This window comes from Mirounga angustirostris, unplaced genomic scaffold (assembly GCF_029215605.1).
Source record: "Mirounga angustirostris isolate CCGP_5_RB_7025 unplaced genomic scaffold, mMirAng1.0.hap1 SCAF_1, whole genome shotgun sequence".
In the NCBI taxonomy this organism is placed as follows: domain Eukaryota; kingdom Metazoa; phylum Chordata; class Mammalia; order Carnivora; family Phocidae; genus Mirounga; species Mirounga angustirostris.
The window spans coordinates 130,178,513-130,192,601 of NW_026991709.1; the positions used below are offsets into that span (position 1 = coordinate 130,178,513).

The following is a 14,089-nucleotide window of genomic DNA, read 5'->3' on the forward strand; positions in this document are numbered from 1 at the left end:
TTTCACCTCGGGGCCACGGGAGGTGGCTGCGCCCTGCCTTAGCTGGTGACACCTGAATCCCACTTCCCACCTTTCTACAAATGACAGGAAAGCAGTGTGCTTTCCTGGCTCTGCTATTTTGCACAGGAACTTCATTTTGTTCTCCAAAATCATCATGCTGCCAGGAGTCAGAATCTTCCCGAGCCTTCGGACATCAGGCGAGGACGTTTCACTGTGACACAATACTCAGGACTCAGAATGCACTGAACTCATAGATGATTTATTGCTTTAAGTAACTAAACAAGAAAGAGAAGAGACAGGCTGTTGTTTGGATCAAGATAATCGGCATTCTCTCTCCACCGTTTGCCAGTTGCATCTACTTAAAGCCTTAACAATACTTTCTGGACAATATAAACACGTGATGGCATACATGGAAACAACTTGGCCAATGATACGCTGATTTAAATAGCACATAACAAGGGCTCCCAACTGGCCGGGTTGCCCTGAAACGACAGAAAGAACGTGTGTTCGTACGATGTGCTGAGTACAAAACCCTTAAAAAAGTTTTTGGCATTAATACTAATACAGAGTACTTTCTCGGACATTCTGCAAGAGCAGGGGCACACACAGAATTACCTCTTCATTTCCAGATTACCAGTATCTATGGGAATACTTCAAGAAAAGCTGGGAGGTGGGACACCTCCCCTCCCTACCGTCATTTTCTTTGCTGAAGCAGTAGGTCTGTGGGGTTGAGACAGAGCAGGGCCCCTGATGGCCTCCAGGCGTTGTCACATCACCCAGTAACTGCAGACAGCAGCAGGGGATGGACAGTGCCCCGGCAAGGGCGGTAGGGGTGGGAGGGAAGGAATAACAGACAGCCTTGGTTTGTGGCCAGGGAGGCCAAGGAGGGACTTGACTCAAATGTTCCCTGGAGGCCCTGGGGGTGGACACAGGCACTGGCTGGCCCAGTCCCTCCCGTGGGACTGGGAAACGGATGAAGAAATAACTTGACCTCTTGTATTCTAACACTGGGGCATTACGACACATTTCTAATGGATGTGCGGAGACCAACACGGTCAGGGACCCAGCCCTCGGAGGGCCCGGGTGAACTCACAAGAAGAGGTCAGGCCAAGCCAAAGGGTAACACGGGACAATGGGGCAAACTGGCCCCCAACCCGGATGCCGGCACGGAGCCTCGGGTCTGCCGGCTCATCAGGCTTTCAACACCAATGCTCTAGACTCAATTGTCTTCCACCGTGGTGGGCTCCGCGGCCACGTCCCCGGCACCTCCCTCCCTGGCATCCTCCCCGGAATGGGAGTGCCCAGTGCAGCCGCCCTCGGGGGGCCTACAGGGCCCAGCTGGACCGTTTTGCACAACCTCGCCCTCCACGCAGACCCGGTCGGGACACTGCTTTCCTTCTGTGACCTCCTGCATGGGGACCTTCAACTCCTTGGAGGCCTCGTCCTCCTGACACAGGCCTGGCACACAGTTTCCCATGTCTCCGGCTTTGGAAAACTGGTCTTCTAAATTCTTCTCGTTTTCTTCTGCTTGTCGCTTTTCTCTGGCACTCATTTTACCTTTGGATTTCCTCATCTGCCTGCTGTGCATGTCTTCCCGGGAGAATCGCCACTGGAACTAGGATCAGAGAGGAGAGGGATAAGTAAATGCAGTCTCCGTGAACCAAGAGCTTCACCTGAGCTTTTATTTGCACCCGTGTCACTTTTTTGGAGCAAGACACACAATTCCCCGTGTTCCTGAAGCAGAGCATTACCAGCGCCAAACTTGAATCGTTTCAAGTTGAAACGATGAAACACATCACACCCACGGCAAGAGCCTGCCCGATGCCTTCCGTGAGGTGTATCTCAGATGTGAAGTTCAGGGGTCTCTGGGGACGAGGGAGTAGGTCTTTCAACTGGCTCGGGGAAAGGAGGTCCTGACATCCTCTCACTTGGAGAAGCAGGATGGGAGAAGAGACGTGGGGCTGCCCCTCCTAAGAGCCACGGCGCTGGCTGCTCGCTTCCATTCTGAGCGGGCTGTGGGTTACCAAGCCCTGGGCCTGCATTCTCTTACCAGATGACCGGAGTTAGAAGGGCACAGAAGCTGGCCCGGCGCTGTGCTGCGTGCCCCACCCCCCTGTCCCAACTCAGGCCAACTTAAATGGGATTTTCCGGGCTCCAGGGTTCCCCAGGGGGGCTGGCTAATAAAGCCACTGCTGTGACTGCCTCACAGCCCAGCTTCTCCCCCTGCCCACTCCTGTGCCCTCCTTTTCCCACAGGTGTTCCCGGGGGCACTGCCCCTAAAAACGTCCTCCACCCAAACCTATCCGAGGCTGCTTCCTGGGGAGCTGCCCGGCAACTAAGCATTTCCCCATGAGACGGAGGTCAACAGAGGCTCAGCGAGGACAAGGTTGCCCAGTCAGTAATGGAGCTGGGCAAGAACGGGTCATGTTGAAGCTATGAGGTGAGACGGGGCACGAAGAGGCCCCATGATCGGGCAGTGCCCACGGGCCATAGACGTTGCTGTTGGGGGCGGCGGCAGTGGTGCTGAGGTCCGAAGGCAGCGTCCGGCCCGGACCGTATGGGGCCTCGAGACGCCGGCCTGGCAGCCTCTGCTAAGGGATCTGACGCATCGCCTTGCGGCACCGGGATCCCGTGGTTGGAACTCAGGGCGTGGGTAGAGGAAGCTCAAACTATCCCAGAGGAAAGTTAGCTGTCCGTCCTTGGGCAAGTTATTAATCTCTCCAAGTCTCACATTCCTGATCTCTCCAACAGTCGTCTGCCCCCAGGGCTGTCTGTGCTGCCCCTCTGGGGCCCGTTCCTGCTGTCGCGGGTGCAGAGAGCGCCCCCTGCGGTCGGGCGGTGTACAACCGTGGACGAGTCGGCCTGTGCCCGATTCTATCCTGGACTCTTCCTTCTAAAGCAAACCCAGCTCGTCTCCCAGGGGCTGCTCTTGCTAACGAAGCAGAACTTCCGTGCGTCCTCTGGAAGCCCAGCCATCTTTGTTTCATGTAGAAGAGCACATTTTGTTGATGTGATATAATCCACCAGGAGAACACACCAGCCACTTTCTCCAGGGACCCGCCGGGCTGCCGGGCAGAGGATTTGGGGCTGTGAGCACCGAGCTGGTGGGAACTATCCCAGGCAACGTTTTCTGTCCTTCTTAGTCACCACAGGGAAATCTGTCAAGCCACATGCTTTCTAGGACTACACGGTCTTCTGTTCCTCAGACGGGCCATGGTGATGTCACTCACTCCCCCTGCTGCCTGGGGGGCCCCCAATCCCCCCACAGCTGTCACGGGTGCTGCAGCCAAGTACTGAGGAGGCCCTGACTCAACTGTCCCTTTTCCTGCTCCTCTCTCTCCCAGAGGCATTCTCCTGAAGCAGGGAAACAGCAGGGACCCAAACGCAGGGTCTGTATCATCTAAAAGCAAAATGTTCCAGAGTGTGAAGGCAGACTGCCTGCAGATACTTGCCTGGGAAGGAAAAAGCCCACACCAAGCTGCCTACCATGTCTTTCACACTGTGGCAAGGTCTCCCATTTCCCTGAATCTCCAAAGCAGTACTCTCACTAGTCATGGTTACCATGATTTTATAGATGAGCGCATAGAGGTTCAGAGAGATTGAGTAACTTGCCCAAAGTCACACAGCTAGAAAAGAGCATGCTGGAATTCAGACACAGGTGTCTCTGGCTCCACACAACCTCATTCTTGGTGGATGAGAGGCTTTAGGCTCTTGCCCTAGCGGCAAGGGAAGAGAGGAAACTAAGGGAGAGGACAGACACCTTTGGAAGGGCTCAGCCTAACACATAAGCACCTCACCTTTCAGACTATGATGTGAAGTTGCTAGGCCAAGTGGTCAGCTAATGGAAATCCAGATTTAACTGCCATTAAAGATACTTTGGTTTGGCTTATTTAAAAAAAGATCTACACCAAAGCCTCCCTGACAGGCCCATTTAAAAAAACAAAAAAATTTCAGTGATGATAAAATTTGAACGGCAGTCCACAGGTGAGCCAAGAAAGGACCCTACACTATTTAATGAAAACACTGGCCCTCAGACTTGAGTGGGCATCACAATCATCCAGAGGGCTCCTGAAACACATCACTCACCCTGTCCCAGAGTTTCTGACTCAGTGCAACCTGGGGAGGGGAGGGAAACTTTGCATTTTTAACAAACTCCCAGGTAAGGCCCATACCGCTAGTCCACGGGCCCCAGTCTGAGAAGCACTGAGCTAAGAGAAAGACACCCCTTGCCCTCCTGCAGCCCCTCGCTCTGCCCCTCATGGAGGGCCTTTCTTGCCTCCCTCCCATCCTCACACCCAGTCCCTTCACCACTCCCTTCTCCTCCTCCTTTAAACGGAGGAGAGTTGGGGGTTTTAACAAACAACAATTGTTCCAGATCCCAAGGCTCAACAAGGCAACGTCTCAGAAAGCAAGATGAGGGGAAGCAGGGACACAGCCACCCCTGGGACCGTGACAGCTTTTGGGGCTGAGGCTCCGAGGGGAGGTCTGTAACATCCACACGCTTAAAGGCAGGCGGCCCAGCCGGGAGGAGGGAGGACGGGAGGGAGGACGAGAGGACGAGGCGCTGCCTCATCTGGAGCAGTACCAGGGAGAGCCTGTGAACAAATTAGGCCGCCCGCACCAATGCCGGGGCCTTCCCCAGCCAGCGTGTCCGTGGCACCCGGGTGCGCCGCTGGCGCCCACACCAGGAAAGGTTCCCACTAGCCGTCCATGTCAGAAAGAAGTGTGGAAAAGAAAAAAATCCTTCCCTCGACAGCAGTGTGGGTCCGGAGTGCCATGTCGGCAAGGGCTAAAGGATTTAATTCCCACATTTTAAAAACTGTCCGTTACCTGCCTCCACTTCAAGGAGTGTAGCTGGAAGGAAGACTTTGGTGTGGGAGAAATCATCTATTACCTTGGAAGGAGTTTAATTATTTGCTTTGAAAGCCCCACTCACGTGCACACAAAGGTTTCTTTCAAATGCTGAGAAGTCTTGATGGGAGAATTTTCTCCACTTTGCTGATTAAAAGAGGCCTCAACGTGCTGTGTCCTTGGGTCCAGCCTTGCGGTCCCTTTTCTTAGATTTCAATCCAGACATAATACGAATGTCCTGGGCTCACACGTTTCATTACTCATACATACAAAGGAAAGGAAGAGAGAGTCTGAGGCAGAGGGCACAGCCAGAGCAAAGGCCCTGCAGCAAGGAGGGACACAGAAGTAGCTGTGCAGGAGTTGCTGCATTTTCAATGCAGAAAATGGGGATGGAGGCAGAAGAACCAAGAGGGGCCAGACCACACATGGCCTTGTGGATCCCGCGCAGACTCTCATCTTTATCTTAAGAACCACACAACGCTTTAGAACCATTTTAAGCCGTGGGGTGACATGATTCAGTGTGCTTTTGTAAAAGATTCCCTTGGCTCCTAGTGGAGAACATATTTGAAGGGGAGAGCTGTTACCAGAGGATTAGAGTTGTGGAGGCACAGGATGGTGGCGAGAAGTGGAGGGAAGAAAGCTCCTAGGACCTAAAATAGACAGGTCTTGAGGATAGAGTGACCGTGGCAGTGAGGAGACGGCGAGTCAAGGGTGAGCCCTGGGTGGGTGGGTGCCTCTGGATGGTGGTGGTGCCCTTGTTCTAGATTTCCAGTCCTGAAAATGCAGGTGTGGGAGTCGTCAACTCAGGTGGTCAGATGTCTCATTCCGGGGATGAATGAGATCTTCTAAGGAAGAGGCCAAAGAGTGAGAGAGAAACGGGGCTGGGTCTGAACAACCTGCTGGGAAACGAGGACAGTGTGGGGCCAGAGCCAAGAGAAGGAGGTGCGTCAAGAGGCAGAGGGCGGTCAACAGTGTCAGTCCTGCGGGGGCTGAGGCATGGTGAGGACTTGATGGAGTCGTTGTCACGGCCACCAGGGTACCCATGGCTCGTGGGAGCAGGCTGCCAACCTGAGTCAGCGGCAGAGCCATCGGCCAGGACGGGGAGAGGGAGACAAGCCATCTGGCTGTGAAGTCCCCCTCTCTGGGACTCCACCAGTGAGCGAGGTGACCTCTCCAGGTCACACAGGAAACCTGTGCTCGACAGGAGCCAACCCTATGAATGGGCAGGCGATAAATAAGGAGAAAACAGCCACTCGCTTTAGTACAGCTGATTGCGGTTGGAAGGGTCTACCCATCAGCAAATAGACGACCCCATCCTCTCGATTTTCCCTGAGGGAAGTTGGTCCACCTCCTTACAGCAGCTTTAAAACACTACCTCTAAGATCTCCTGCTTGTCCTCCTCCGGGAGCCGCACAGCCTTCGTACCAAATTCAAACCCCACGTCAGCGTGGCCTCCTTCTCTTTATTAAAGGCAGAGCGGGTGTGTTCTGGCGTCTGATGGCAGCCTGGCCAGTGCTGTTGCTGAACGTCACTGTGAATGCACGCAGGCCCCAGGAGCCTAGGGCCAAGCTGCGGCTAACAGTGGTCCCGGGAAGATCCATCTTCCAGCCGGTGGCTGACTGCCCCTGGTGGTTAATGGTGACTTCAGCGGTTGCCTTCTGGCCCTCTGCTGCTGGCACCTGTCACATTAGCGTCTTGGAGCTGAGACAGAGACCTTCCTCTGCATTCTACACCATCTGGCTTCAGGTCGCCATATCCTTGGCGTTCCTCCCAGGAGCCCCCCCTCCCCGCCCTGGGTTTGCCGGCTGGCGAGGGGCTGCTACAATCTGTTCACTTGCTTGTTGCTCCTGTCCAGGCTCTGTGTCCAGACAACATGAGGGGCTAAGAGGGGAGTATGGGGAGGGGCCAAGCATGAGGAGAGGAGCAGGTGCATCAGGCTCTGCAAGAGAGCGCTGTCTTGGCCATCAAAGGCGGCTCAGGCTGGCTTCAGGTGACACCTGACTTGGGCTTTCGTAAGTTCCCCAGACTCCCTCATCTCTTCCCGAGCAAATGGTGACTCGTCCACAGGAGAATCACCCACCAGCTGCAAAGTCATCTGACGCAAGGAAAGGACTTGGGTTTGACTTCCGGAAATGTGGGGAAATATCTCAGAGCGGGCCACAGTCTCTTGGCACGACTGTGTTTTCCAAGCCTGGTCGTGTGCCGTCCAGTGAGGGGAGGAAGGCCCCCGGCACCCCCCAGGGCAGCCTGGCCTCCGTCCATACCAGCCACTGTCACTGAGAGGCCTTCAGGTCGGGGCATGCCAAGAAGGAGATCTGGCCGGGTCTCTGTGCCAAGATCACCAAACTTCTAATGTCCCGAGGGATCCAACAGGATGCAACCAGAGCTTGTCATGAGATTAAGATGCAGAGAAGCTGGGCACAAACTCAAGCCATCGCACCCCCGGGTCAGAGGGCAGCTGACTTCATGCCCCCCATTTTTAGTTCAGTGGGGATATCTGGTCTACGTGAGTGTCCGACAGAACGGTTCTACTCTGCTCTACAAGACCCCCCCGGCACCCCCCAGCGCCCCCATCTGTTTTCGGCAGCCTCAGGTGTGATTCCGTTTGCCAAGGGGCTCAGGTGTTCCTCTGAGAGCCCTTGGAAGTTGGAGCTGGCTGCCCACTCAACTGCTATAGAAAATCCAGCTGCAGATGGAGCCCTGTGAAGAAAACTGAGGAAGGCATTCAAGGTCGCTTACCTTTGATTCCTTCTTCTTGACTTTCTGAGGTAGGCACGGTCTCTGAAGAAAAACAATCTGCTTGGTGGATACATTCCCCTCCCTGTAACACATTCGGAGCTGAGAATGAGCTGTTCCCCCCAGGGGAGCCCCAAACCTCACCGATGTGTCCGTCCATCCCTAAGGCTGCTGAGGCTGAGCACCCACAGAAAGGAAGCTGCCACCAAACAGTGAGAGGTCAGAAATCAAGAAGCACTCCCCCCAACCCAGGCCATCCCCGCCCTTGCCTCCCGGGGGCTCTGCTAGGGGCTCAACCAAAGCTTTGTGGGCATCTCTGCCAAGCCAGCTTCATAGCTGGAAGCTCCCCTTTCCCTCCATGTGAAATAATAGCTGGCATCTTGGCCAAATGATGATAAACTGGCTTCTTTAGTGAATCTCAAGAGGTGGAAGGCCTCTTCCAAATCTGTCTTTGGTAATGAGCCAAGGAGAGGTCAGACGGGCCCAGCAGAGGTGGTGAGCCTGCCCATCAGCCTCTGCAGAAGGCTGGCTGAGCACCGGGGTGTGGCCACCCTCGCGGGGGCCCGAGGCAGCCTGGCTCCTGCAGGCACAGGGGAGGGAAGCTCAGGAGCGCTGCTCATTTTTCTGGCACAGTGAGTGCGCTTTCCCCTCGGCCCCCACAGAGCTGCCTTTAAAGATGGCAGAAATATTTGTGAAGGAGATCACTGTCTTCTCTGCTGAGGCAAGTGCCACTGCAAGGAATGTCAGAGGGAAGGGCGGCGGGGAGAAAATGAACATGTTTTGTGCTGGGGCTGGGCTGGGTGATTTCACACATCATGGCTCATTTAAGCCTCAACCACAGAGCTCCGGGGAGTGGGACCATGGCCTGTCTGTAAAGACAGGAGACAGAAGGTCATTTAAGGAGCAGGCTTGGGATCACACGGTGAGGATTCGAGCTCAAACCTGCCTGGTTCCACGCGATCTCCACTCCACCCCGAGGCGGCGTGCATGGCACAGGGAAGCGGAGGGTTAGGGGGCATTACTGAGCAGGTATGAGATCTGAGAGGGAGACAGAGACACCTGTCTGTACTCTCTGGGTTTAGAGAGCTCAAAACGAGCTGGGGCTTCACATTCAAATCCATTCTCATCGTGACTCTTGTCCTTGGGAGTGGATCATGGAGCAGGCATTCCTCCAACTTACGGACAAGGAAACGGATTCAGAGAAGCTCTAGGACTTGACCAGGACGGACAGTTAGCAAGTGGAAGGGTCTGGACTTGGGTTCAAGTCTGCAGGTCCCAAATCCAGGGTTCTTTCCACCCCTCCGCATCACCCCATACCCACAGAAGTCTCGGCTGTGAGGCAGCTTGGAGGCTCCCAATGGCCCGGGGCCCAAAGGTGGCTGCACACTGGTGGCGGGAGTGTGCAGACCCGCTGTGGCCCAGTGTCAGGAGGGAGACACTTGAGAGCCCAGACGGCCTCATGGAGGGACCCAGGAAGGCACGGATCGTCCCCATCATTCTCCACCCTCAGTTTGGGCTCTGCTGGTGCACCACCCTGCTGTTCCCCCAGATCACCAGCCTCGCCTCATGCTGGCCATCACCCCGCAATGGTGAGCATGCAAGAGGACTCGGGAAGGTGGAATACAGGGGGCCATGGGAGGGGGCATCCCTGCAGGTCGGTGAGGAGGCTGCCTGCGTGGGAGGAGCACCTGACTCTGGAGACTGAGGTTCTAATCCCAGTTCTGCCACTTACTGGCTGTGTGGCCTCAGTTATGTGACAGAGCCTCTCTGAGCCTCAGTTTTCTCATCTATAAAATGGGAATTCATACCTATGCCTATAACCCCACAGCATAGTTAGGAGGATTCGTTTAGATAAACCCGAAATACGGATGGAAGGCCTTTCAGGGTTGGTATGACTGGCACACGCCCACGAGGTCAAGGGATGGTGGGCCGAGCTAAGGTGGACAAACGCCCCTAAATGTGAAACCATAAGCAGTGCCACAAGCCAGGGCCAAGATTGCAGGTCTTTACATCCTCTTTGTGGGACTATTGACCAGGGCCGTGATCTTGGGTGACTCTGTCAACCTCCCTGGCCATACGTTCCTCAGCTGTAAAATAGGTTTATTAAAGATTCCGCCTTGTAGGATTTTTTTCGAGGACTAAATGAAATTTTACATGCAAGGTACCTACCCAGGCCCACACAGGGCACATAGTAGGGGCTCAATTTCTTTTGTACCTGAGAGCCCTGGACCCCCTCAACCCAGGAGGCTCATCTTTGACATGCCTGGCAGTCATGATTCACTGGCCAAGGCTCCCCACGTGGGAAGAGGGTGCAGGGGGAGTACCCTGTGGGCTGGTGGTTAAGAATCTGAAATCCCAGCTCCGCTACTTTCCAGCTGGAAAGTCTGGTAACCACTCCAGCCTCAGAGGCTTGTCACAGGACTAAATAAATTATGTGCATGAAGTGCGCAGCACAGAGTAGGTGTTGCATAACGATGCTGATGATGGTGCTTGTTGTTACCTGGTAGTCTTGACGACGGGGGTTGGTAGCACACAGGTGAGCTGCCAGCCATAGGCCGCCAGGGAGTTCAGCAGGGGCACGTAGTCGGTCTGCACCTCGACACCCTGGGGGAGAAAGGCCACTGTGAGTGCCGCGGCTGCCCCAAGTCAACACCGAGGGGGGACTGGGCCGGGGCGACAGAGCAGCAAAGAGGCGGGGCGCGCCCTGCAGCCCGGAGGTCCGCTCCTCCGACGCTCACGGACTTCAGAGCCAAACTGCCAGCGTGGGATTTCTTTCTGGGCCTGGACTCGCAAGGACTTAGAGCCAAAGGATTAATGCATTAATTTAATTGTATTCTTGTGTGGACAAATAGCCTCCTGTGAGTCTCTCTGGATAAACACAATCACCCGGCCTCAGAGCTGCTTTTAGGGCACATGACAACACACTGAAGATTTCGGAGGGTGTGGTGGGGAGTTAGATCACATTTCAAAAGTGATCACGTTGTTCGCATCCAGCCATGGCAGCAAGACAGACGGGTACCCACGTACTCACACACACACACACACACACGGGGAGCTTCACCTGCGTTACACAACTGGACACGAACGGGCTAATGAGCGCTGCCTGTGTTTTATTTCAGATCAGTGCGTGCGTGTGCGCCGGGGGCTCTGACGTGCCTTTCAGTTTAGAAACTCAGTCGTGCTCCCGACGGGAGGGCAGCGCACTGCAGGGCACCGCCCCGGGTTCCGCGTCATGCTCTCTCACCGCAGCGGGCCTCATTTCTTCCTCGGGGCTCCTGGCGGACACTGGAAGTACAGCCCCCACCCTGCCTGCTGTCTACGGATTCTCCATCTCCATGAGGCTGGCTTCAGAACTACAGAAAATCTCCAACAGGTGTCCAGATCCCTTCCAACCAAGGCTAGTCAGCGAGCGTTCTGCAGTGGTGGGTGCAAAGGTGAAGGAAGGCACAGACCTGCTGCCGCAGTTCACGGCCAGCAGGGGCAACAGCACAGACATGCAAGTAATGGGAATACAAAATGGCCTACGGGCAGGGCCACGAGGCTTTGAAGGTCAGCAGAAGAGGAAGGATGCCGGCCGCGGTCAAGGCAGGCTTCCTGGGGCCCAAGCGCTGGGCAGGTATTTGACCGGTGGAGCAGGGGAAGGGGCATTCCAGGGGAGAACCCCAGCATGTACAACAGCTCACACTGGGCCCAGAGCACCAAGGAAGGTGGGCTTCACTTGGGAGTGGCACAGCTCACAAGGGGACCATAGGTGTGAGTGGTTGTGCTGCTGGAGGCTTTTTGGGAATAGAACCAGCTCATCTGGCTGCTCTGGGCTAGCGGGCTGGAAGAGAGATGAGCCTTCCCGCTTCAGATGGCTTTTAAAACCCCTATCGCTGGGCACCCATCCCAGCACGGCTACCAAGTTGCCTGAACTCCTGGCAAGTAATTCATCCTTTGGGAGCCTGTTTCCTCAACTATAAAAAATAAGCCTCGGCCTATGACAGTGGTTCTCAAAGTGTGGTCCCCCAGCCAGCAGCACTGGCATCACCTGGGGGCTTGTTAGAAATGCAGAGTCTTGGGACCCTGCCGAGACCTATCAGATCAGAAAACTGTGGGTGGGCCCAGAATCTGTTTGAAAGAACCTTCTCAGTAGTTCTGATGCACAAGTCGGAGAAGCACTGCCTGGGTAATCAATTAGGTCTCTTCTCTTTTTCAAGATGTACATATTTATTTATTTGAGGGGCGGCAGGGCGGGACAGGGGGAGAAAGAGAGTCTTAAGCAGACTCCGTGTGGAGCCTAGAGCCAGACGCGGGGCTCCATCTTATGACCCTGAGATCACGACCCAAGCCAAAACCAAGAGTTGGATGTTCAACCGACGGCGCCACCCAGGTGCCCCTCAATTAGGTCTCTTCTGATGACAGAAGAGTCCAATTCTGTGGCCAAATTCAATCAGTTGTGTTACCTCAGAGCTAACCTTGCCCATCCTTCTCCATCTGAGAAGGGAAAGTAGAGGGCTCTGAAAGGCCCAGCTCTGTAAGGGAATTGGGGTGAGGAAGGTGTAAGGGAAGGTAAAGGACAGGCAGGCTAAGGAGGGGGAAGAAAGGAAGAGGCCTAAACAAGAGGCGGGAGCAGGAAGGGAAAGGAGGAAAGGAGAGAGCCATAAAAGTATAATCACTTGATGGTAGGGTCAGGAGGGGCCCCCATTCTGACCCTTTCTCTGAAGCCCACTCAGGCCTAGGGACGGCAGATGACCCAAGTGACACCCCTATCTGTCCAGCCCCCTGTCCAGCTCCCTTCCACACCGGCCGGAGGTATCCTTCGTGCTGGGCCTGGCCCTCACCACCTGCTGGGGCTGCTTTATCCTGACAACCCAGCCCCCATCCCTGCATTCCCCATTTCAAGAAGGAAGGAAAAAAGTGTTAAATCCACACTCTCAAGCTTTGCGAGATTATGATTACTTGGGCCCATCAAGAATAACCTTCCCACTTTATCAAGCACTGTGACAAACCCGCCACAATCAGACAGTAGCCATGGCAACTAGGACAAGCTTTGGCGCCACACAAAGCCCTGAGTGGCAGAAGAGAGTCCTTTTATTAGTGCCTGCGGCCCGGCTGGGTTTTCTCCGCGGGCACCCAGAGCAGCGAGACAATGGACAGCGTCCACTGCAGCCTGACCTGCCTGCTCACGCGGGCCTCGCCCAGGCTGCCTCTGTTTTGCTCGATGTTATTTCGTTTTCTCACTATCTTAAAGAGAAAGCCAGCAGGCTTTCTCCCAAACAGGTTTTCCCCTCAGGGTAGGGGATGTCAGCCAGAGGGTGCAGAAGCACAAAGAACTCAAAGGAAAAGAGAAAACACAACAAAACAGAATCCTGCTTGAGAGAGCTGAAGGTTCAGTCTCAAGTGCTAGTATCTGGCCGTCACGTGGCGAGGCGAAAAGTAAAATACAAATGGTAGGGGGTGAGGCGGCAACCCTGGCCAGCCTCTCTCACTTGGGGTGTTTGGGGTGGTCTTGATTTAATTAATGGTAAATGTGGTTTTCCGTAAGCATCTATCAAAGCCCGTTTGCATATTATCAATACCGTACGCAGACGGCATTTCTCGCATATGACACGAGCCCCATGCAGTCAGGGGAAGAGGCTTTCAAGTCCATTAGCTCAGAAAGGTGGTAGAAAACCTATCCGGATGGGGGCTCCCTTTGATCTGCTTTTCTGTGACACTCCAGTGAGGACAGAAAAGCACAAACAGCACTCCAAAGACAGCCTGCTTATCAAACGGAAAGACATTTCTTTCTGGAAGTAGGAGCACAAATTTTAATTAACTCTCCACTCTCCTGTGTGGATCCGTAATCTCCGATCACACCTGGAGTGCTAAAAAAAATGGAGCATGTCCTGTGGTTTTTCAACTCGTGTAAAAGGAATTCATTTGTATTTATGGCTCTTTTTTTCCCTTTGTTCCCCATAATTTCTCCACTGGTTGCAAATCAACTAAGGAAACAGACATCCAACACAACCTTCCCTTACAACCTCCAAAACTCATGACAACAGCATGTAGAGTTTACTAAGAAATGCCTTTGTCTTTTGATCATTTTTAAAGATCCTCCATGCAGGGAAGTAATTAGGAGGTAACACACTGGTCCAGTGAGAAAGTTTGTATCCTGAATGTCAGTCTGCTCTTTTCTCCTGTTTCAAGCTGTGGAAGCAATCTGGGAGAAAAGCAGTTTCAAAGACAAGACTTGGCTCCTTCTCCACGACTGTGTAAATGAAGAGAGGAATTTAATTTCCCATATCTGAAAAGTGTGCGGGACCAGCACTGGGATGATCTCCATGCCTGAAAACAGTGACTGGGGGACTTTTGCCTCTATTCCCGACTGCCACTGGGCTGGGCCCTCGCCTTTCATGGAGAGGGCATGTGAAGGTACAGCCCTGCAAAAACACGTGTATGTCTTTTGAAAAAATGCTGCCAAAACACTGATGCCCAGCACTTATTGACAGGGTATGCATATCCTACCTTTTCTTTACTT

At 54.1% G+C, this 14,089-nt stretch overlaps 1 protein-coding gene across 1 annotated transcript in view; it reads right to left on the reverse strand.

Annotated features, from left to right (window-relative positions):
• Window positions 1-238: 238 nt before the first annotated feature.
• The window catches only part of RFTN1 (raftlin, lipid raft linker 1), a 195,116-nt gene continuing 181,265 nt past the window's right edge, over window positions 239-14,089 (reverse strand). The window contains exons 8-10 of the mRNA XM_045903855.3: window positions 10,088-10,191; window positions 7,591-7,672; window positions 239-1,615 (exon numbers count right to left, since the gene is read on the reverse strand). Of these exons, the coding sequence (XP_045759811.1) occupies window positions 1,220-1,615; window positions 7,591-7,672; window positions 10,088-10,191 (582 nt within the window). The 3' untranslated portion in view covers window positions 239-1,219. The remainder of the gene's footprint in view (window positions 1,616-7,590; window positions 7,673-10,087; window positions 10,192-14,089) is intronic.